This window comes from Nomascus leucogenys, chromosome 21 (assembly GCF_006542625.1).
Source record: "Nomascus leucogenys isolate Asia chromosome 21, Asia_NLE_v1, whole genome shotgun sequence".
Taxonomy (NCBI): domain Eukaryota; kingdom Metazoa; phylum Chordata; class Mammalia; order Primates; family Hylobatidae; genus Nomascus; species Nomascus leucogenys.
In genome coordinates, this window is record NC_044401.1 from 21456577 (window position 1) to 21480810 (window position 24234).

The following is a 24234-nucleotide window of genomic DNA, read 5'->3' on the forward strand; positions in this document are numbered from 1 at the left end:
GAAGAGAGTTTCCTGCCATTCGGTCTAACCTCACATCCAGTTTAGGACTCCCTGCCCCCACCCCTTACCCCACAGCGTTCTTCAGAGATTCATTCTTTCCTCATGCTGGTATTAGACCCTACTCTATGATGGACTGTGGATGAAAAAATGAAAGAACTAGCCTGCTCACAAGAAACTTATACTATAATAGGAAAGACAAGTGGTTCAGTTACAAAGCAGACAAAGTGAAGGGACAGAGGAATGTATGAGGCAGGTTGGTGATGTGGGGGAGAAAATGACCCTGAAGGGTGAGGAGTTTACCCAGCAGACAGGTCAGAGAAGGTATTCCCAGGAAGAGGGCAGCATGGAACTGTCTTTCTCTTTCTGAATTTCTTTAGCATGTATGAATCTAGTCAACATCACACCACCCTGCTCTGTGCAGGCTCTGCTCTTGGAAATCAATTTTCTGTTTAACAAACATCTTGGTATCCTCCAAGCAGAAGATAATTTTATTTATTTATTTTTTACAGAGTCTTGCTCTGTCGCCAGGCTGGCGTGCAGTGGATCAATCTCGGCTCACTGCAACCTCTGCCTCCTGGGTTCAAGCGATTCTCCTGCCTCAGCCTCCTGAGTAACTGGGACTACAGGCGTGCGCCACCATGCCCAGCTAATTTTTGTATTTTTAGTAGAGATGGGGTTTCACCAGGTTGGCCAGGATAGTCTCAGTCTCTTGACCCCATCGTCTGCCTGCCTCAGCCTCCCAAAGTGCTGGGATTACAGGTGTGAGCCACCACGCCCGGCCCAGAAGATAATTTTTTAAGGAGAAGAGATGTTTTCTCTCCTTTCGTATGCCTCACATTGCTTAGTAATATCAGGCACCAAGTAGGGCCTACTTTATTTGTGTTCTAATATAAAGGGGTACTATACACCCATTGTAAGATGTATTTTGATTTCCTTTATTTAGTAAGAGTGATGATAGATTTGCCCTGCTGTTCAGCATTCCGAATTCTAACCATTTATTCTTCCCTGCCTCCATTTCCTCTATCTGTTCTTCCATTCACTTTTGTGACAACACTCTATGCCAGTAAGATGACTGTGAGGGAAGTGTATTTGGCTGTGAAATAAAACCAAACTAACTGGGCTGTATGGGAATGGAAGTTGTAGTCCTGCGTTTCCAGCCTGATGGTTTTAACAAGTAAGTTAACCAGCCATAGACTGGTGGTACATACTTGCTTATTGAATGATTTGAATAATCTCTTTATAATATTTTAGACATGGTAAGTTATGATCATTCTGGGATTGGTAAGTCATCACAAAATAATTCTTTCTTCTCAGGGTCTTACTAAGACCCTTAGGCTCTTCAAACAGGTCTGCTTCTTCCCTTTACCTCCACTCACCACTATCTCCCCTCAAAATATTTGGCTTTTTTGTGGCAGAGTGAAATAGAATGGAGTATTTGAAGATTGGTCTCTTGTGGGAAAAGAGAAGTCCATGGCCATTGTTTCTTTTGTGATGGAAGTGGCAGATGCAGCAGCTAATTATTCGCTAATATCGATTATCTCTTCTCCCATACTACTAGAACCACTGATTTTTAGCTGGGCATATGGTTACATAGACTGTTCAATTTCCCACACTTCCTTACAGCTTCTTGTGGTCATGTGACTAAATTTGGAGCCACGGGATGTGGGAGAGAGCGATCCAAGCGGCTGCTAGGTTGAGTCCTTTAAGACAAAAAGCATGTCCTGTCCTTCCTGCTTTGTTCATCCTCCCCGGGGATAGAATGTGACTGATGGTTAGTATCCTGGACCGTGGAGATGACGGCAACACCCTTGACGTAGAAGAGCAATAAGATGGAAGGAGCCTGGTAGTGATTGGAACTACCATGTGAGTCCTAGACTGCTTACCCTAGGAGCCCTTATGTCAAAGAGGAATAAATTGTTCTGTGTAAGCTATGCTTATTTTAGGTCTCTATTTCAGTAGCTAATTCTTAAGAGTAGGAATTTAAAAATACTTGTGAGGTTCAGTGTCAACTGAATGATATGGACAAGATGAGAAACACACTTTTAAAGATATTTAATGATGTTTTTCAAATCAGTACAAAAATTTAAATACAAAAATGATTTGCTATTGACAAGTCTCAAATCTGTCATGGAAACTCAAACAGGTTACCAGTCTGTTCACCGTTCATTGTATTCTATAAAATATTTGAAAACAGTCACCCACTACAGACATTCTTTTCCCCTGTGGGATGTCATACTGCATTAAAACTCTGTATTTACATAACAATAATACGAGTTTGGTCCATTTCACATGGAAGAATTCTGGTTAATTTTGAACTAAATAGGGATTATAGCACAATCCTTAGACTTTAGACCATGTGGTTGTTTCATCTGCTTTTACACTAATATGTTAACATGTTGTGCAGCACTCAAAAAGGAAATACAGGCACATAGATAATTATTTAAAACTCTTTTTTAAATTAAATGGAGTATCATTTAGATCTGAGATTAGCACCATTGTAGAATGCACAGTATTTGGCATAGATGTTGCTCCTCTTCTATCTAAAAGTTAGAAACCTATGTCTGATAATACACATACACACACATGTGCACACATACACACACACACACACGCACATATATATATATAGGCAATTGAGTAACAACCAATAAATAAGTTGGAAGATATTTTGAAAAGTGAAATTTGGTTTTAACTAAAAAGATAATTTTCCTCTTTCTTGGTGGGAATTAAAAGCCCATACATGTACAGATAAATACAAATAAAATTTTACAAATCATCTGATCTGACTTGCTTTTAAACCATTTCGGTGTGGCTATTTAGCAGAAGGAGCCCAATGGATCCATGTTGCCCCCATAGTCATCAGCCCAAACCAGTATCCTCAAGAACAACCCAAAGTATATTTGGCCACATAGATGCTGTCTGCTTTGAAAACAAAGGTTGTGGAGGACATCTTTTTGTTGGGAAAAGATTGTTGTATAATAGTAGTGACAAGAACCCCTGTGGTAGTGGACTAATTTCTCTTCTTAAAAATTGAGAAGAAATGGTGCTTGTGTACTATATAGGGAAATGAGATATTTGCCAAGAGAAGAATTTTTGTGATGGTAATAATGATTCAGATTTGACAAAGACACATTTCCATGTGTTTTCATACCGTATTTATTTGTGTATTTTTCCATCTATATCTATCCCCTTAACTCACGGTTTTATTTTTGACGAAAATATACAAGATTCCACCACCATAACCCCACATTATTGCTCCAAGTGACTAATAGAGTCAGCAGCAGGCTAATAGCAGGCTCGAAATGGGTCTTCGGTGTTTGGAGACCAGATTAGAATGCCCAAAGCAGTTAGTATGTGCCCAAGCAAAAACCTGGAAAAATATTTATTTCTCCTTTTCAGACTTGTATTGCCCTTTGATTTGTGCCAAGTACAGGATGACATTAAAAACACAGGCTCTTGTTCCCCTTTGACATTCTACATAGCCCTTCCACAGTCCGCTTCTAAAGAAACAGTTGTTTTCCTATAATTTTACTACCTACACCCAGAAGCAGCACATCCGTTTTTAAATTCGAAATTTCAGAATTATTTTTTTCAAATATTAATTTTTCTATGTAATTTTGAAACTCCCCCCTCACCAATTATGGCTTGGATTTTGAAAATTGACTTTGGCCGGGCGTGGTGGCTCATGCCTGTAATCCCAGCACTTTGGAAGGCTGAGGCAGGTGCATCACTTGAGGCCAGGAGTTTGAGACCAGCCTGGCCAACATGGCGAAAACCCATCTTTACTAAATATACAGAAATTACCCAGGCAGGGTGGCGCAAGACTGTAGTCCCAGTACTTGGGAGGCTGAGACAGGACAATTGCTTGAACCCAGGAGGTGGAGGTTGCAGTAAGCCAAGATCGTGCTACTGCACTCCAGCCTGGGTGACAGAGTAAGACTCCATCTCAAAAGAAAAAAAAAAATTGACTTTGTAACCTCAGATTATACATCAATTTGCATACATGCTGAACAGAGAAATGTCTTCAAAATTCAGTTACTAAAAATTACTGATATCTCCATGATTAGAACCACACTGTGGTTGTGTGTGTGGTCAAAGGAGGAGAATTTTTAACGCTATATAAGCATAACTGATAACTGCTACTAAAAATAAATATTCCACAAATTTGGAAAGTTATTGGAGGAAGAGTTTTTTTTCCTTGTAATTTCCAGGTGTTTATATTAGTCGGGCCATAGTAAAAATTACATTGAGGAAAGAAAATAGGAAAATAAATCACAGAAAAAAAAAAACAAATAGAAACTCTGGGGAACAAGTGAGTTAATTACTGCTCATGTCTCCATCCGGTTCTCTAGCTCCTTGAGGGTTACTGTCTAATGCTCCACAAAAGTGCCTTACCCAGTGCTTGGTACAGAGAAGGCACTGAATAAATTCACAATGGCCGATTGGTTCACCCATTCTTTTAGAGACAACAGACATGCAATTCTGGCGAGGACTCCTGTTACTAAAAGACACAGCCTCTGATATGAGAGAGATATCCCTTTGACTAAAGCATTACCAGGGTCCCCAGGGCCCCCTCCCACTGGGGTGGTAACACTACAGGTCTCCCCACCATACATTCCATGTCAAGGTATCTACACAAATACAGAGGAAATTAAGCAAGTAAATACGGTATGTAATTGTTATCATTTATATTTCTTTAAGGCATATTTATAAATATTTTAAAGTAAACAATATGAGTGAGTGCCTTTCATTAGCAGTGATCTTTCATACTGATATATTTTGACTGATCTGAATAAGCAGATTATTGTGGAAGCATATAACATAAAACAGCTAATATGATTCCAGTGGGTACAACCAAGTGTCAGTACTTGATACGTAAATCTATCCCATCATTCGCAATTACAGGCTGCTGTGTGGAGTATTAAACATGCATCTTAGTTTTTATTTGTACATGATGGTCCAAATTTTCACTTACATATAACTTTCCAACTGTATAAATGTTTTGAAGCAATTATGTTTTTCATTTGGATTTTTCTGGTGTGTCATTTTCTTCTATAAAATCTCTTTCTTTGTTTTTTGTTTTTTGTTTTTACATGGGATACAATAAATATCCTGAAAAGGAGGAGTGGACATACTGCCCGGCATACAGTCCTGCAGCCTGTTCTGAGGGCATCTGGAGGAACACCCGGTCTCCGGGCCTGAGCAGCAGCACCGCACTCCCAGATGCCTGGTCCAGGTAGCCCTTTTTGTACTCGTCGTACGTGTACATCATGGGCTCATTGTTTTTGAATAGAGCAACCCACACGTTGCCCCCCTTGCAGTGAACGTGGTATGCAAAGTAGTAGACACCGGGGACCTCACAGGTGAAGATGCCCGTCTGCGGGTTGTAGTTCTGTCTGCCGTTATAGAGCAGTTTGTCAAACTTCACTGGGGCCCCCACCGGTGGGAAAGGTGCGGTTAGCTCGGCGGTAAAGGCAGGCATCTCGTAGGCTGGCCCTCCATTCTTGCCTTTCTTAGCCCCGTAGGCATGGGGGGGTTTCACGCCATCAATTCCCAGCCCCATATCTGGCAGATACTCTCCCTGGGGTGGTGGTGTAGGGGGCATCACAGCTGGGGGTCCTGGAGGTCCTGGAGGGCCTGGGGGTCCTGGAAGGCCAGGCTGGCCTTGAGGACCAAGGGCACCAGGCTTCCCTGGGGGGCCATGAAGTCCTGCCACTCCGGGTTTCCCTATACCAGGGAACCCAGGGGGCCCTGGGAGGCCCGGCTCCCCTTTGGGGCCTGGAATCCCAGGTGGTCCAATGGGACCGCTAGGGCCCCCAATCCCTGGGATACCTGGGGGGCCCTGTAAACCCTGATCCCCTGGGATTCCTGGCTCTCCCTTAGGTCCGAGAAGCCCCGGAACACCAGGGAGTCCTGGCACACCTTTTTGCCCAGCTTCCCCCTTGGGCCCTATGGGACCTGGCAAACCCCTCATGCCAGGAGGCCCTACTTCACCAAGGAAACCTGGCTTTCCTGGGAAGCCTTGAAGCCCTGGCTCACCCTTGGGACCTGGTGGCCCCTGTGGCCCTACAATCCCACCTTCTCCTTTGGGGCCAGGAAAACCAATAGCACCTGGAGGGCCCATAGGACCTGGGATTCCAGGCAGGCCTGGCTCTCCTGGAGGACCCCCTATTCCTGGGGCACCTATTGGTCCTTTCTCCCCTCTTGGTCCAAGAGCCCCAGGAACACCTCCCATGCCCCGGTCACCTTTGGGTCCTGGGAAGCCTGGTTTCCCAATCCCTGGAAGGCCTGGGGGTCCTGGTAGCCCTGGCAGTCCTTGCTCCCCTTTGCCACCTGGAAATCCTGGCTGGCCTGGGATCCCATCCTGGCCTGGCTTTCCAATTCCGGGTATCCCAGGAGGTCCTTGAACCCCTGGTACCCCAATAGGGCCTTGTGGCCCAGGTTCTCCCGGAACCCCTGGCTTTCCCAGGGGGCCCTGGGGCCCAGGGAAGCCTGTCACTCCTGGTTTGCCCACTCCTGGCAGTCCAACAGGGCCGGGAGGGCCGTGCATCCCTGGAGGGCCCTTTACACCTGGCGCACCTGGCATCCCGAAGCCCTTGTCTCCTTTAGGACCCCGAAGGCCTTGAGGTCCTGGTAGTCCTTTGGGTCCTCGATCACCCTTTGGTCCTGGTTGCCCTGGTAACCCTGGCCCACCTGGCTTCCCAATGCCAGGAAGTCCATGAGGCCCTGGAGGTCCTTGTGGTCCTGGGATCCCCATAGGCCCGATTTCCCCTTTCTGTCCAATTTCTCCTTTTGCCCCAGGCATGCCCATGGCTCCTGGCTTCCCTGGCATTCCAGGCATACCTGGCTTTCCAACTCCTGGGTATCCCTGTGGCCCTGGTTTTCCTTTAATTCCAGGTATCCCATGACCTGGCAAACCAGGGGGCCCAGGTGGTCCTCTTGGGCCAGGCTCTCCACGGGGACCTTGTTCCCCTCGTAAACTGGCTAATGGTATTTCTACTGGGAAGAGAAGAGAGAGAAGGGGTATGGGGGGAGAGAGAGAGATTGATTAGTAGATTGTCTCTCACATCAACGATGTACTGACACCCATTATTTAGTTCTGACACATTTGCCTAATGCTTATCAAGAGGAAAGACTAGGAATAATATGCTCATCTTCTAGAACTTAAAAATCAGGCCAGGCATGGTGGCTAGTGCCTGTAATCCTACAACTTTGGGACGCCCAGGCAGGTGCATCACCTGAAGTCAGGAGTTCGAGACCAGCTTGGCCAACACAGTGAAACCCCATCTCTACTAAAAATACAAAAATTAGCTGGGTGTGGTGGCACACGCCTGTAGTCCCAGCTACTTGGGAGGCTGAGGCAGGAGAATCACTTGAACCTGGGAGGCAGAGGTTGCAGTGAGCCGAGATCACACCACTGCACTCCAGCCTGGGTGAAAGAGCGAAACTCTGTCTCCAAAAAGAAAAAAATAAATAAATAAGAAAGAATAATCAAGCTGACAATTTTTTTAATGTATTTGAGGTATTTTTTGATAACTGATATGTGAAGCTGCTTGTATCAGCATTGGTTAAGTAAAGTAGCTAAAAAGTAATGAAGAAGAAACATTTTTCCAAGTATAAAACTTGGAGATATTATGGTGTGTTTATTATAGTGAATTTGGAAGATTCAAAGATGTATAAAGAAAAATCACATTTGCCTATAAGCCCACTACTCAGATATAATCACTTAACATGTATATATATTTTCATCTCATTTGCTCTGGATACGTGTGTGTGTGTGTGTGTGTGTGTGTGTATGTATTTAAACAATATTGGAGTCATTATCCAAATTATTGTTGTATTTTATTTATGGGGTACAAAGTGATACTATGATTCATGAATACAATGTGGAATAATTAAATCAAGCTAAATATATCTGTCACTTCAAATACTTATTTTTATCTCATGAGAAATTTGAAATTTACTCTTTCAGTGATTTGGAAGTGTGTAATACATTATTATTAACTATACTCGCTATGCTATGCAATAGATATCCAAAAAACAACTTAGTTCTGCTGCCTAACTGAGGCTTTAAACCTTTCATCATCATCTCTCCATTCTGTCCCTCCTACCCCACCCCAGGGCCTCTGGTAACCACCATTCTCCTCTGGGTTTCTATGAGTTCGATTATTTTAGATTCCACATTTAAGAGAGAATATGCAGGATTTTTCTTCCTGTGCCTGGCAAAGTTTTTAAATACAATAATTTATGGCCAAGATATTTCCTCTTATGCTTAAATACAGTATGATGTGGAATATAAAAGGAAAGAATAGAGTTATTTTTTGTGTGGTTCAATAACATCTTTCCACATCTCTCCTTTAGAATTAGTAGATTTGCTTAATTTCTTGAATGTGCTGTGGGATTTCCTAAGCATCAAATATTAGTTCATTAATTTAACAAATAATTTCTCATATGCAAATCTGGCTTTTAAGTAGGAGAGATGAATAAGATATTTTAGAATGATAAACAGTATGGATGAAGTTGAGAGCTTGATTTAGGAATAAGAAGCTCTGCTTATCTTTCCAGTCTTGGTGTGAGATTGTGACTGGGTCCCTTAAGCCATCAGCATCTCTGCTTGCCTATCTATACAGTAAGAATAAGAATAATACAGCCACACTACAAGATTAGAGAATAGATGTGAAAGGTGTCACCGTTTCTCAAATTGTTATTGAAATACACAGCACATGCTGTTATAATGAACATGCTGTGCCTTTCAGATAAACATAACTCTGGATCTCCCATGCTGCTCGGACTAATGGATAACATGGAGAAATGAAATGTATGGTCCGAATATCTTCTTGGCATAATACTTATGTCACTAGTAGCACCTTAATCCTGACCATTGTACTTTTCACTGAGCTACTGTCAGAGAATAAAATACAAACAGAGAACTCATATTATTTTAAGATATGAGTACCCATCAGAGTAAGTACAAGAAGTGCCAAAGGCCAGGCAAGCCATTCAATAAAGGAAGGAAAAGAAATGTCTGAGATAATCTTCTAAGTATAATAGTAGCTCCTAAAGAGAAGAAAGTCAGGAATACTTTCTTTATATGAATAGATGTGATTATAGTACTATTCAGGCATGCTATTTCTAACCAGCGAATTGTGTAGTTACTGTATTGAGGAGTTATTTGGGAAGAGTAGGAGAGATGAATCAGGAATCCCTGGTGTCTAGTACAGTGCCTGGAACACACTCTGTTCTTACTGAGGATTTGTTGAATGAGCAGTTGTAGCAACTCCAATTTCCTATGGTGCTTTAGCATTTACTCAGCACTTTACTTACCATGTATGTCACTGATTCTCTCAACAGTCTTATTTTACAAATGAAGAAAAATAGGCTCAGAAAGGTCAAATGACTAGGTCTCTCTCATTTCTGGCATCCAGGCATCTAGGCCTCTAAGTTCCAAATCCAGTAGTTCTCCAGAGGTGGAGCTTCCTGCCATTGTAGGGACTAGTGAGACTGGCTCCACTTCCTCAAAGGTAATTGCTGCTCTGATGCAGCAAGTGCTAGGTTTCTGAGAACTCCAGACAAACCACATGAATTTATCGTCAAGTGTCTGTCACACTGAGTGCTAAATAAATATGCCAAGAAAGCAACAGGAGAGATTTTCAGGTGTCATCCCTAGATGCAGTCTATACTCTTAGTTTCCTTCTGTTGATCTATTGGTTGACATATGTAATTAGAGTAGTATTAAGAACACTTGCACCTATCTAATACTTAGTTCGCAAAATGCTTTCCTGTGACTTTTCTTTTAACACATAAGGTCCTTACGACATTATTCTCTTAGTTCAGAAGACTGACTTGTCACCTTTCTTTTTTTCACTGCTTTAGCTCCCAGCATCTGGCCCAGAGCCTGACACAAATAGGTGCTCACTATGGATAGTTGCTGAATGTTTGAATAAACAAACAATAAGGGGATAGACTATTTGTGATTTAATATATTTTATTTCATCTGATTCTAGTTAAAATAATAAAGCAAAACATAAATGATAATCTTATCTGTGTCTTTAAGGCTTGAACTTTTCAAGAATATGGTTAGAACACAGTAGGCATTTTAAAAATGCCAATAACAAATTCTAAAACTAAAGTTTCTAAAATGTATCTTCCCCCTCTGATCCCATAATTTAGAGATTTGGAAAGCCGTTGTTTTATAACAGCCTGGGAGTATGATGTTACCTTTGCCTTTCTTGGGTACTGCTTCCTTGCCCATTCTTGGCGCCGGTTGAATTTCCTTCATATATTGGGGTAGGTGTGGATACTCTTTGCCATACTGCAAGTGGGGCATCTCCTTGCCCATGGCAAGGCCATCTTTGGCCAAAGGCATGTGAGGTACTTGCTGACCCAGGGGCTGGTATTGTGGAATTTGTGGTGGCATCTGAGGAGGAATTTGAGGTGGCAGCGGCTTGATCCCATAGTAGGCACCAGCCTGAATGAGCCTGATGGAACTCAGGGAAATGGTAAGCAGCACTCCCAGCAGCTGCAGAGGGCCAGGCAGCACAGCCATCACCTGTGGAAGGAAACAATGCACCAACCCGGTGAAACTCTGCAAGGCCAAGTGACTTGAGTTTATTTAGAGATAGAATGGGGAAAAAAAAAGAGAAATAGTCTTTAACATCAGAACTTCATGATAGAAGGCAAATGAAAAGGAAAATGCTACCTTTCTATAGAAAACAAACAAACAAAAAATAGAGAAGAGTGGAATCTGTCAAATGAAGGTAATTGGTATGAACATAGACTGTGGGAGAGACTTCTGGTTGTCCACCATATCGATTCTGCCTTTCTTGCCCTGTTTTCCCGTCTTCACCTGGGAATAGAGCAGCCCAGAATGAAGATATTTCAGCCAGGCAGGGCCATTTCAGCCATTCTGGCCAACTGTGTATAGTTGTCATGGGTGTACCTTCCAGGAAGAATCCTAAAAAGGAGTGGATATGTCTTCCCCTTCCTCCTTCCTTCTGGCTGGATTGCTGATATGTTCCTGGAAACAGACCACACATCTTGGACCATGAAGTGAATGCAGTGCACAGAGAATGATAAAACGAGCTAGAATAGACATCGGTCCTGGTTGAATACAAGATGCCATACCAATCCTTAAATCTGGACTTTGTTTACCCAAGAGAGAAGTGAAGTTCTATCTTCTTTAAGCCACTGTTAGTTTGGGCAGTCTACATTTGCATGAAACCTAATCCTAACAGAATACATTCTGATAAAAGGAGGCAAAACTGGTGACGTTAGTCTTTGTTAATAAGTGCCAAAATTGTATTCTAAATGGAAACAGTTAATAATTTATAGGCTTTATGCCACAGTAGAGATTTTTCATCTACCAGATGAGGGCTGCTTTGATGTAGTCACAAATAAATGTAAATGTAAAGACCAAACAGGAACAAAGACTGCAGAAGTCTTCTGAGTTGAAGAGAAAATGCTTCTTCATGTGACAGTATGAAATATTTTAAAAATCACTATCATAATTACGCACCTTTATTTCTTGTATTAAAGTACTATGAATTCATTAGTTTAGAAATTGGTTAATTGGGCCGGGCGCGGTGGCTCACGCCTGTAATCCCAGCACTTTGGGAGGCCGAGGCGGGCGGATCACGAGGTCAGGAGATTGAGACCATCCTGGCTAACACGGTGAAACCCCGTCTCTACTAAAAAATACAAAAAAATTAGCTGGGCGAGGTGGCGGGCGCCTGTAGTCCCAGCTACGCGGGAGGCTGAGGCAGGAGAATGGCGTGAACCCCGGGGTACGGAGCCTGCAGTGAGCCGAGATCGCGCCACTGCACTCCAGCCTGGGTGAAAGAGCGAGACTCCTTCTCAAAAAAAAAACAAAAAAAAAAAAACCAAGAAATTGGTTAATTGCACTATTAAAGTCTATCTTTGTTCTTTTCTGAAAGAAAGGAGTTTACGAAGCAAATGAGTTGTATAAATAAGAGGGAGATGTTTAACTATTGATAAGAATACGCTGCTTCTAAGCCCATTAATAGCACTCTTCACAAATTGGAGTAAACAGAATTAATATAAATGGGGCTTATCTGTTTATAAAAACCAGCTTGAAAAGACCTCTGTTTGGAAACGCCCTAGGCTTAAAACCAGACAGCCCAGAGAAGTGCATTGTTGGCAAATGCACACTAGAGGGCAAGTGTGATACACACTTAGGTCTGTTCAATATTCTGCCTGCTCACCCCCTGCCCTCTGTAGTACTAACGCTGGGCATACACCCACTCCATGCTCACACTTTATTAAGGGACTTAATGAAAACTTGAATCTTAAGGGGCATGTCATCATAGTGCTGGAGAGAGAGAGAGAGAGAAGTGGCAAATTTCTCACAATTTTTAATGTAAGTATCTTCTTGAAAACTTTGAAAAACTTGTCTATAAATAATTCAATTTCCATTCTCTTGAGAGTTGTTTTCTTTGCTTTTGCCTTGCTTAATTCTGGATCATAGTTTTCTACTTCTTAGAAAATGTGCATTGATTTTGTAATATCCTATTCAAGGGTAATGCCAAGAGTGTATACAGGCTACAAAAGGATTGGTTAATAAAAAGCACTTAAGAAAATATTTAAAATGAATCCCTATCACAAAATTCAAGCTTTACAATTTTTCTAAACATACTAACTAATCATTTGTCCCCTGAAAAAATGAGGAAACAGTTGCTAGGCCCATTTTGGGTTACTAAGATGAATATAATAGGGTCGGTGGGCCTTACCATCAAGGAGTTTGTACTTTTAGTGGGGGTGACAGATGTGTAAACTGTTATTGAGTAGCAAAGGATATCTAGCAAAAAGTAAATTTTCCTCCTACTTCTGTTCTCCAGTATCTAAAATCCCTTATGTTTGAAGCAACAATTTTTCCTCATATTTTTCAGATAGTCTGTGGATATGCACGTATAATATACGTCCCTTTCAAACATAAATTGCAGTGTACTATATACACTTCTATTTTTTGCTTTTTTCACTGAAAGATCAGTACTTATTTCTTGTCTAGTTATGTGTATCTAAACAAATTTCTTTAAGTTCTTCATTTATTAAAATAAGACTTGGATGTTCCCTTAAGTCTTTTCTAGCTCTAACATTCAATGTCTGTAAGACAGTTACTAGAGATCTGAAAGTGTTAATCCATACCAGAAATGTGTGGTAATATCTGGTAATGTATAAGCTGGTACTTAATTCTACTTTTGGGGATGAATGATTTTAATTATTGAACCCCAGACTTGTGGTGAAGTCCTTAATAATAAGCTAGCATGTTTGGCCCTTGAGCCTTCCATCAATTCAGTGGATGTGTAGGATTATACTTCATAATCTTTAAACCAGGACAATCTAATGAAATCCTGGAAAACTGGAAGGAGACAAAATGCCTGGAAGAATACCAGTTGAATTATTTCCTCTCATAGCTTGGCCTTTCTGTCCTGTAAACCAGCTCTTTAGGTCTGCCTTCTGCCGTTTCTCTGGCTCTTTATCTAAATAAACTTTGTTCAGTTTTAACTTGAATATTTATGTAAGGGCCCTGGTTAGAATTTACCGCTTTACTTATTCCTACTAATTTTTCTCCTGTCCCTGAGGATATTTTTGGTGGTCAAAGTGGTGTGGTGGTTCTCCCAAATCACTCAAAAGAACATCAAATTTGGGTAACTTTATACAAACACCTGGCGAGAAAGAAGGAGCCTTGGAATTTTTGCTGGGAAGAAATTGTGATAGTGGGTTTTCTTGCCTCTCTTCTGATATTATTGGAGCACAATAATATTGTGAGTTCTCCTTAATATTTTCTTTGATTTCTATTTGTTCGACAGCTGGTGTGTGTGTGTGTGTGTGTGTGTTTGTGTTCTTGAACATAAGCATATCTAATGTGTGTGAACATTGAATCTTTGCCAGCCAGGCTGGCTTAGTGATGGGTGTCATGTCATATGACAAAAGCACTGTCAAAGAAGTCAAAAGACTTGTATTTAAGTTTTGGCTCTGCCATTCTTCATGCCTATGACCTTGGACAAGTCCTTTATGTTCGCTAAGCCTCATTTTTCTTACCTGTAAAATAGAAATTATAATCTCTGCCTATCCCTCAGAGCTGTTCGGGGTTCAAATGATAAAATGAATTCTTCGTAAGCCAAAAATGACTATTCAGATTTAAGTTATTATTAATTGAGTGTGACCAGAAAGACAAATCAAAACCAACTAAAATGTCAAAGATTTTCAAAGAAGGATACTAGCAAAGTAAATGTGAGGTTAACTGCAATAATGATAACCTAACATGAATAAAACAGTAATGGCCATTAGAATGCACTTGTTAAAAATGATTTAGAAAAAGAACAGCTGAACCAAGGCAGTCATTCATTCATGTGTCAAAAATTACCAATCCTAGATATTCTGAACAGCCCTAAATGGCTTCCTATATTTGTGCAGGGCTGCAGAGAGTTTCAGATTCCTCATATGACCTGTAATATATATAACAGAATAATGTGATATATTTATTAACAGAACAATGTGATAGATATTTTAAATGCTCGTCAGCATTCTATTTGTACATTTATCCTCATTGGCTTACTATACAGAAGAATGTTTAAATATTTAATCTGTTGGTCCTTGCCTTGAATCCAACTTTCCCTTTCACATAGGCTAACACAGCATGTCTTTGTGTATGTATGTGTGTCTCTGTTGTGTGTGGTGTGTATAAGCCTCTCTAATCAGCTCCTGCTCTGGTCCTCTGTGCCTCCTACTTGTACAAGATTTGTAGTCTCTCAAGAGCCTCAGATTTGCCACCCTAAAGCAAGGGAAAGTCAGGCAGAATCCTCTTCCAGTGTTCACCAGAATTGCCTTCCTGGTTTTTCCATGCCTCTCAAAGAAAATTCTCTCTTGATTGCATTTCTCAGGGCAATTCATTCATTAGATATACCTATTGAACACCTACAAATTGTTAGGAAATGTTCTGAGTATTGGAGATACAGTGGTGAATTAGAGAGTGAAGGTCTTATCTTATTGAACTCACAGTCTAGCGTGGAGAGACAGGTGATAAACGTTAAAAATAAATTTTATAATTTGAGATTTGAGTGCTGTGAAGAAGCAATGCAGGTGTCTTAGTCATTAGGGCTGCTATAGCAAAAATACTATAGGTTGAGTGGTTTATAAAGAACAGCAATTTCTCAGTGTTCATGAGGCTGGGGAGTTCAAGATCAAGGTGCCAGCAGATTGGGTGTCTAGTGAAGACCCACTTTCTGGTTGATAGATGACACCGTTTTGCTGTATCCTTACACGATAAAAGGGGCAAGGGAGCTCTCTGGAGTCTCTTTTATAAGAGCACTAATTCTATTCATGAGGACTTTGCACTCATGATCTAATCATCTCCCACAGGCCCCACCTCCTAATATCATCACTTTCAGGGGAGGTCATATTTTAACATATGAATTTGGGGACATAAACATTCAGTGTGTAGCAGCAGGGTAAAGGGTTCAATAATGACGGAGTGGAAGAGCTCCGATGTTTTGGAAAGAACAGTAGGGAACGACATCTGAGGAAGTAAATTTTGGATAGACAATGTATGGGGAAAAAAGGAAAGAGTCCTATTTACTACAATGTTAGTTGAAGGTACCTTTCACTAATATAGACTCATTTCAAAAGTAGGTTCTTCATCCATGCCTGACCTCATTTTGACTTCTTTATTTACGATATTCTTTTTTCCTAGAAGATAATTATTTTCCTTTTATTTCTCTGTAGATTTCAGTCCTACCATATAGTTTTCTCTGGTTGTCATAACAAAGTATCTCAGACTGGGTGGCTCAATAGAAATTAATTTTCTCACAGTTCTAGAGACATTGAAGTTCACGATCAAGATATTGGCAGAGTTGGATTCTGCTGGAGCCTCTTGCCTTGGCTTGTAGATGGCAGTCACCTCGCTGCGTCTTCACACGGTCTTTCCTCCATGTGTCTGTGTCCTAATTGCCTCTTCTTATTTACCAGCCACACTGGTCACCTTAGTGACCTCATTTTAACTTAATTTCCTCTTTAAAGGCCCTATTTTCAAATACGCTTAAATTCTGAGGTACTTGGGGTTCAGCATATGCATTCTGGGGGACACAACTCAGCCCATAACACCTTCTTTCCTCCAGACCAACTCTATTCCTGCCTCCTCTGTGAAGCCTTCCCCACCTTCTCCATCATTGTTATTCTCCTAAAGTTTAATACAAAGGCAAATGTAATTGTAACCAAGCTTATGTTTTTTTCCTGTTGTTCTTTGTCCATTAGACTAAACATGATTGTAAGCTTTCTGAGGACAAGAATAATTTGACTTGTCAATATTTACTGATGGATCCTCATAATCAAAAGTCTTAGTGTGTTGATAGGGGCTTTCAAAAATACCTAATTCAGCTTCAGTCCCCATTGAAAATTCTACCTACAGAGGTTGTTGATAGAAAGCTCTCATATTTTTGACTTGGATATTAATAATGATGGGAACATTTAAAAGGCAGCTCGTTATTTTGTACAATTTTGTTGCTTTTTTAATTATCTAAGCAACTTTTAGAGAGACTTACCTTTTTTGATTGGATATGGAGGTGCACATGTAGCTTACTATTAGTAGTGGAGGAAGGGAGGGCATGTTGAGAAAATGAATCCCAAAACTTGGTCATAAGATAAAGGATGGGCACATGACCTTTTATTGTTATGCTAAGATCATTTTCAAATAAGCCCACCTTAGGGTCATCTGATCAAGGATATGTACCTTTGTTGCAAAATTGATTAGTATTAGAGATATTAACGACTCTAACTATATTGATCTATGACCCTTAGGTAAGTAACTCAGCATTATCTCAATATTGTTTTTTATTTACTGGAAAAAAGACCCAGGTACTATGTAGTCATGAGGTGCATAATGATGCTTCAGTCAGCAAAGGACCATATTTTTACTGGTGGTCCCATGAGAATATAATGGAGCTGAAAAATTCCTGTCGCCTAGTGAGGTCTTAGCCATCATAATGTCTGTGGTGCAATGCATTATCTTTTCTATGTTTAGATATATTTAGATACACAAATACTTACCATTGTGTTACAGTTGCCTACAGTATTCAGTACAGTAACATGCTGTATAAGTTTGTGGCCTAGGATTAACAGGCTATGCCACGTAGCCTAGGTGTGTAGCAAGTGGTACCGTCTAGGTTTGTGTAAGTACACTCCATGATGTTTGTACAATGACAAAATCAGTTAATGGTGCATCTCTCAGAACATATTCTCGTTGTTAAATGACACATAACTATACTTCAAATACATTATATCATTAATCCCATATCCATTTCTTAGGTCTTTTTTGACATTACAGTTTCTAATTGATAATATCCCCATCCTATATTTATATGATTGATTATTTTACTGAAATTCAAGACTGTATACAGTTATTCCTGTTACATTCCTAGTCAAAAATTGAAAACTGTTATTTAATTACGTGTAGGAGCTGCCATCCAATATATTAGCTGACAAAGTTCCAGCTTTGTTTTACAAGGTACAGATCCGTCTAACTGCACAATCAGTTTTCTCCATCTTGTCTTCCAAATATCAAGGCCCTCTTTTTGCATGAAATAAGGAATTCTTCTGTTACGTAAGACAAGCTCTTAGACAGGCTTTCTTACTCTTTGGTTTTCTGACTAGGAATACAAGCTTAAAGTATTCATTAAGTCACAAAGCCACTGGCAAGGTAAATATGCTGAGATGGAGCCTGATACAGTTTGGCTCTGTGGCCCCACCCAAATCTCATCTCAAATTGTAATCCCCATATGTCAAGGGAGGGACCTAATGGGAGGTGATTGGATCATGGGAGTGGATTACCCTTTGCTATTCTCATGATAGTGAGTTCTCATAAAATCTGATGGTTTAAAAATGTTTGACAGTTCCCCCGCAACCCCGCACCTTGCGCGCACGTGCTCTCTCCTGCTACCTTGTGAAGAAAGTTCTTGCTTCTCCTTCTCCTTCCATCATGATTATAAGTTTCTTGAGGCCTCCCCAGCCATGTGGAACTGTGAGTCAATTAAACCTCCTTTCTTTATAAATTACCCAGTCTCAGGTAGTTCTTTATAGCAGTGTGAAAATGGACTAATAGCCCAAATAAATAAGCCTGTCAGATTCTGGTCAATCAATCACATGGAAGCAGTGGGCAAGACCATCCAATAAACATTTACTGGTTTTGGTCAATCTGCTCATTTACATCTACCAGGATGGCTATAAATGTAAAACAGCCTAAATTATATGCTTCACTAACAAATCCTGAATTCTGTAATTAAGAGCAGGCAATCACCCCCATGTACTAGCTATAGGCAGATAATGACCTCATGGGACCAAGAAAACTTGAGAAGTCAATTAGGTTGTGCCCCCAGCTCTAGAAATGAGCCACACACATAATGCCTCTGAAATGAATGGCCAACCACCACATTCCAAAGGTTCTCCAGAGGAGATTTTACAACATTCCCTAGTAACCAATTGTAGGATTTCACATTAGATTTCTTAATATCTAATCCGAATCTCTTCTGCCGAACTGTAAGCTCATTGCCTTTTTTCCACTCTCAAAGGAGTTGGGAAACATCTGGAGAATATTTTTCTTAAAATAATAGCTCACATATTTGAAGTTTGCAATTAATTTTTTTTGTTTCTCTAACTGGAATAGTGTCAGCAGCTAAACAGTTTATAAAACACTTGAGAAAACCCCTAAAAAAGAAATTCTAAAGTAGAATATATATTTTTTCTTTCCATAATATGAAAGCGTCATTGCTTTCAGAGCAGAAAATACCTAAGTTTTAGGTCGGACCCAAGTAAGTCACCTATCCTGACTGGGCATCAGTTCCCTCATTTGCAGAATGAGAACATTAGCTATATGACTTTGAGGTCCCTTCTACTTCTAAAGTTTTTTTGGAATTGTGAATGTGAAGAACATATCCACACTTACAAATAAATAATGTCAGGGGCCGGGTGCGGTGGCTCATGCTGGTAATCCTAGCACTTTGGTAGACAGAGGCAGGCGGATCACCTGAGGTCAGGTGTTTGAGACCAGCCAGGCCAACATGGCAAAACCCTATCTCTACTAAAAATACAAAAATTAGCCAGGCATGGTGGCACATGCCTGTAATCCTAGCTACTCGGGAGGCTGAGGCAGGAGAATTGCTTTAACCCAGGAGGCGGAGGTTGCAGTGAGCTGAGATGATGCCACTGCACTCCATCCTGGGCGACAGAGCGAGACTCCATCTCAAACATAAATAAATAAATAAATAAATAAATAAATAAATACATAATACTAATTTTAGGAACTTAGGTACTCAAGCGTTTGTATGTCAGAAAGTTAGATCAATCTCATACTTGCAGTTACTTTTCAATATTGCACTCTCCCTTCTTACAGCTGGCGGTGGAATAATGATGGAGAGTTTGTACACCCCCTACCCCCCGTAAATGTTCCTCTGGTCAAATAAGCTATACTTGTCCAGAAACCAAAGGAAGAAATAAGAAACGTGATTTAGGGACAATAATAACAATAATACATGGCTTTTTTTTCTTACCACATTCAAAGGTTGAATACAAATGTGAAGCTTACTGAGAAACCTTTAAAAAGTGGCTATAAAAGATAAAAACTTCCTACAATGTGTGTGCTCAAAAATTCCTGCAGTCATTCAGCAAATATTGGTTAGGCTTCCAGTCATAAGAATGACAAGTACAAAGTATGCACATTGGAAAGGGGAAATGGGTAGTTAATGAGTGTGACATAGTCATGTTTTAGGAGCAACAACAATTTTGTAAGAAAAACGGAAGATCTAAAATCCAGAGGCAGCTCTACAGTAAAGTAGGGCATTGGGGGGGCTCTGTAAGAATAAGGTCCTTGCCATTCCATGGACCTGGCGATACACAGCAAGGTGAGTTCCTTCTTGGTATGACTCTAGAAGGACTGCGGAACACTGTTACTTACATGAACAGCTTTCTGCTTTCTCGGCACTAGTAGTTTGTGTAACCAACACAATGTAAAATAAGTGTTTTAAGGCCTTTTGCAAGGGAGAGATGTGTGGGGAAATTTCATCTAATATAATCCATTAAAGTGGACATCGTAAAAATATTTATTTAGAGCAAACAACTATAATGTGTTATGTAAAATATAAATTTTATAGCATGTTTCTTGGGGGTCCAATTGTTGAAGTTTTGTTTAGCTAAGGTTATTTTGAATCATATAACCCTGAATGACTTGATATTAAAAGTTAAGCCAAAGTTAAGTTTCTGTCTTACATGGGAAGAATATTAAATCATATCAATACACTTGGAAAATAAAAATAGTTAATCAATGTTTTCTAAAATTGGTTCCTCCTACCCCCTCACCCACCACCACACACAAAGGCACCATTCAGTCAGAATGGCAATCCTACTAAAGTTGCAATATTTAGTCCTGACAATTTCTGAATTATGAAAGAACTAAAACATCTTGACAATTTCTTGGTCAGTGAAAATGTGGATTTGTTCTTTCCTTGGTGCATGGTTCAGGAGTAGCAGAAATCATTCCACAGGACTGTTCCCAACAATAAATTTAAATTGAAAAACATTTAGTTCTAAACCTGGGGCTAAGCCTAAAATACTCAATTGTGATAAATCATCAGCCACAGAGAGGGCAGTCTCTAAAATCCACCACTTTTCAACCACAGCCCCATCTAGATAATTAGCCTGTGTGGTAACATCCTGCTCTTTGAACAAAGGCAAAGCTCGGAGAGCAACCAAACCACAGCTATCTTGGTATTGGAAGTTCCGTTTATTTAAGGGGTGGAATTTATTTTGAGGGATAGAGAGATGGATGTGGTGTCTGGAAGGAAAAATCATAAGGTTTTCACAGTTAATCCACTGAATATTTTTCAAAGAAAAATGGAAGTGGAGAAAGGAAAGGGCAGAGTATTATGTAACAGATGCCAGGTCTTCAGGATATATCAGTTAAGGAGGCTGAGAGTGTAAAGGACTTTTCTTTTTATGAGCAAAACTCATTACAAGGCACCAGAACTTACAAGAACATATGGAATTTCGTTGATAAACATGGATCAAAAATGTTATTTCTTAGGACTTAGAGTGTGAGTAGGGCACTGAGCTGGAGATGGGAGACTCGGAGTCTTCTCTGTAAACTTCTCTATCGTGATATCCTTGTAAACCTTTCAGGGCTTCCTTTACTAAACTGTAAAATGAAGGGAGTGAATTAGATGGGGGATTGGGGGTTGTAGAAGCCCAGTGCCTACAGGAAGTAGTGAGGGGCATGAATGAGTCCAGCTGGCTGACTAGAGTTTGTGATGAAGTTAGCAAGAGCAGAAAGTATGAGCTAAACTGCCTGAATTAAATCCTGATTCCGGCCGGGCGCGGTGGCTCACGCTTGTAATCCCAGCACTTTGGGAGGCCGACGCGGGCGGATCATGAGGTCAGGAGATCGAGACCACGGTGAAACCCCGTCTCTACTAAAAATACAAAAAATTAGCCGGGCGTGGTGGCGGGTGCTTGTAGTCCCAGCTACTCGGAGAGGCTGAGGCAGGAGAATGGCGTGAACCCGGGAGGCGGAGCTTGCAGTGAGCCGAGATTGCGCCACTGCATTCCAGCCTGGGTGACAGAGCGAGACTCCGTCTCAAAAAAAACCAAAAAACAAAAACAAAAAAACAAATAAATCCTGATTCCATCACTTATTAGCTGTGTAATCTTAAGCAAGCTACTTAACCTGTCTGTGCCTTGGTTTCTTTTTGATAAATTGCTACTGATGATAACGTTACCTGTCTTATGAGGTTGTTGAGAAGATTAAGGGAATTAATACAAGTAAAGTGCTTACAACAGTGTCTAATATGGTAAGCACTTTATAAGTGTTAGCTATTATTTAAATTAAAAAAAAGAAAACAGCGGTGGTGGTGGAGGAGGAGCAGTGGTAATAATAGATGGGAACTTGAGCACATGTTCCATGACACTTTGCTTCACTGCAGTCTCATCTTGAAGAATTTGTAAGGTAATGGTTTTGTTTTTACACTGCTCCAGAACTGTTTCGAAAACTAGGCTTACCAATTGTCCCCTGGCTCAATGTTCTTGAGATCGATGATAACTTTTACTCATTTTCAGGATGCTTATAAGATTCTATTTATATCTATGTTAAAGGTCTTAGGCTTAGCTCGAGCTGAATGACAGGATCATGGAGGCATTTTTCTAAATCCCCAGTCTGAGTATGCAACTTAAGACTTCTCATTGCAAGGAAAAATCTCTGAAGTTCTCTTTGTCTGAAGAAAGGCAAGGTAAAGACAGTTTCTAATAAGTGAGTAACAAATATTATGTCTGCTTGCCCACTTCAGTGCAGCACGTCTCCTACCTGTTAGCCACATGGAAACACGAGTTCAAAGGCTGGATCTCATCCTGCTCCCTTTCCCAGAAAACTGGCCCCTCTGGGGAGCCCTCTTTGTATTGACTGCAAAGGGCTTTGGCTTTGAAATTCAGAGAACTGAAGACATTTCTGCCAGGTGATAGCAGCAGGTTGCCCTTGTGGGAGTGACTATAGAATTTAGGCTATCTTTTACTGCTGAAGGAAGTAAAATCCACAAGTAATACATATATAAACCTTTAGGTCAGCAAAATCATCAGCTTACAATCACTTTTTAAGCTTTATCTTTCCATGCTGTTTTGGGGGACTTGAATAATAATATTGCTACAACAAACATTTATTTATTGTTTACCATATTTAAAGAGTTATGTCTAAAAGATTCATTCCTTACCCATAGACCTCTACATAATTTTGTGTATGAAGAAAACACAGGATTTGTGTATGAAAAAACACAGACTTAATTCGTATATACTTCTTTTTATACATAGTGAAAAGTAGTATCCTCACATCTAAAATGCCAAATAGATCTCAAACAATATTTAGCCATAGGTATTTGCTGAAATACAAAAGGTTAATTTCCCCCCAAGTGAAGTAAATCTGTAATGCATTTTATTTTGAAAAACTAATTCTTGGTGATAAATTCTAGAAGCTGGTTTGGGGAGGGACATGCCATGTAACAGCTCACTCAAGTGTCTGGGGGAATAGAATCAAACCTTCATCTTTGGGAATTCTCTTTGCACTTAGTTCATAACTGTGCAGAAAGTAGTCTTGACAAATGCTTGTCAAATGGCACCATTTTCATCCTGCCTACCCCTTTTCTAAATGTTGAAGTACCATCTTTGTAGTGTGATGGCTGAGAGAGCACCCGAACACTGGATCGATGTTACTCTTCCCCATGCCTACTGTTTCCGTTCTTACTCTCCTGATTTTGTGTCCTGAGGTCTCCTGCCAGCTTACAAGCATGGAAAATCCTATATAATAGCCATTCTTTCTTAGAAATTAATAAAGAGTGCTATTTTTTATTTTAAAAGCCCTGTAAAGAATGATGAAGTGTTGACCGATGGTAAAATATTCTTGAGATCAGTGATAACTTTTACTCATTTTCAGGATGCTTGTAAGATTCTCTTTATACCTATGATAAATGTCTCAGGCTTAGCTTGAGCTGAATGACAAGATCATAGAGGCATTTTTCTAAATCTCGTCTGAATATGCAATTTAAGACTTCTCATTGCAAGGAAAAATCTCTGAAGTTCTCTCTCTCTCTCTCTCCAAAAGTAACCTCTAAGACCCATTTCCTTGTTTGTAAAATCCAGATTGTTGGACTAAGTGACCCCAATGTTACTTTTAGGCCTAAAAACTCACTGTCGTTGGCCCTACCCATCTTAGTTATTTTTGTTGTTGTTGTTGTCTTTAATCGTGCCAGGGACTGGACTGAGTCAGGCAGTAGGTTATTGGAGTCGAGTATTAACATGAAATGGGATGGGTGTTGAGAAAAAGGAGGAGAGATGAGCATTTTATTATTTCATATTCATGTGAACTCTTCAATAGCACTTTGCAAAGTTCCATAATTCTTTTCTCTGTGATGGTCTGTTTTGTGGGCCATGTCCTTGCCATGAATTTCTGTCTCCTTGCTGTGGAAACCAGCCAAGGATACATTATTGACCACCTGCTCACTTTCTTACACAAGATGTCTCCCCAGACTTATTTTCTTTGCTTTCCTCTCCTGCTGGTTTATAGCTTTCCCTTATGTAGCAATAAAACTCTTTGAAAGTTCTCTTAAGGATGAATTAATGCCACTTAAGTATATTTCCGTTAGCTGCCCTTTGATGGTTCTCTTTAAAAATAAAGGGAGAATTGGGGCAGCTTGG

General features: G+C 40.4%; 1 protein-coding gene across 2 annotated transcripts in view; it reads right to left on the reverse strand.

Moving 5' to 3' along the window:
- Nucleotides 1-2038: 2038 nt before the first annotated feature.
- The window catches only part of COL8A1 (collagen type VIII alpha 1 chain), a 150333-nt gene continuing 128137 nt past the window's right edge, over nucleotides 2039-24234 (reverse strand). Inside the window, exons 3-4 of one of the 2 annotated variants that reach the window (XM_003261723.4) lie at nucleotides 10219-10549; nucleotides 2039-6996 (exon numbers count right to left, since the gene is read on the reverse strand). In XM_003261723.4, coding sequence (XP_003261771.1) covers nucleotides 5090-6996; nucleotides 10219-10546 — 2235 coding nt within the window. In that variant the 5' untranslated portion in view covers nucleotides 10547-10549 and the 3' untranslated portion in view covers nucleotides 2039-5089. Of the gene's footprint in view, nucleotides 7000-10218; nucleotides 10550-24234 lie in introns of both variants that reach the window. The other variant, XM_012501096.2, reaches the window with a different exon arrangement.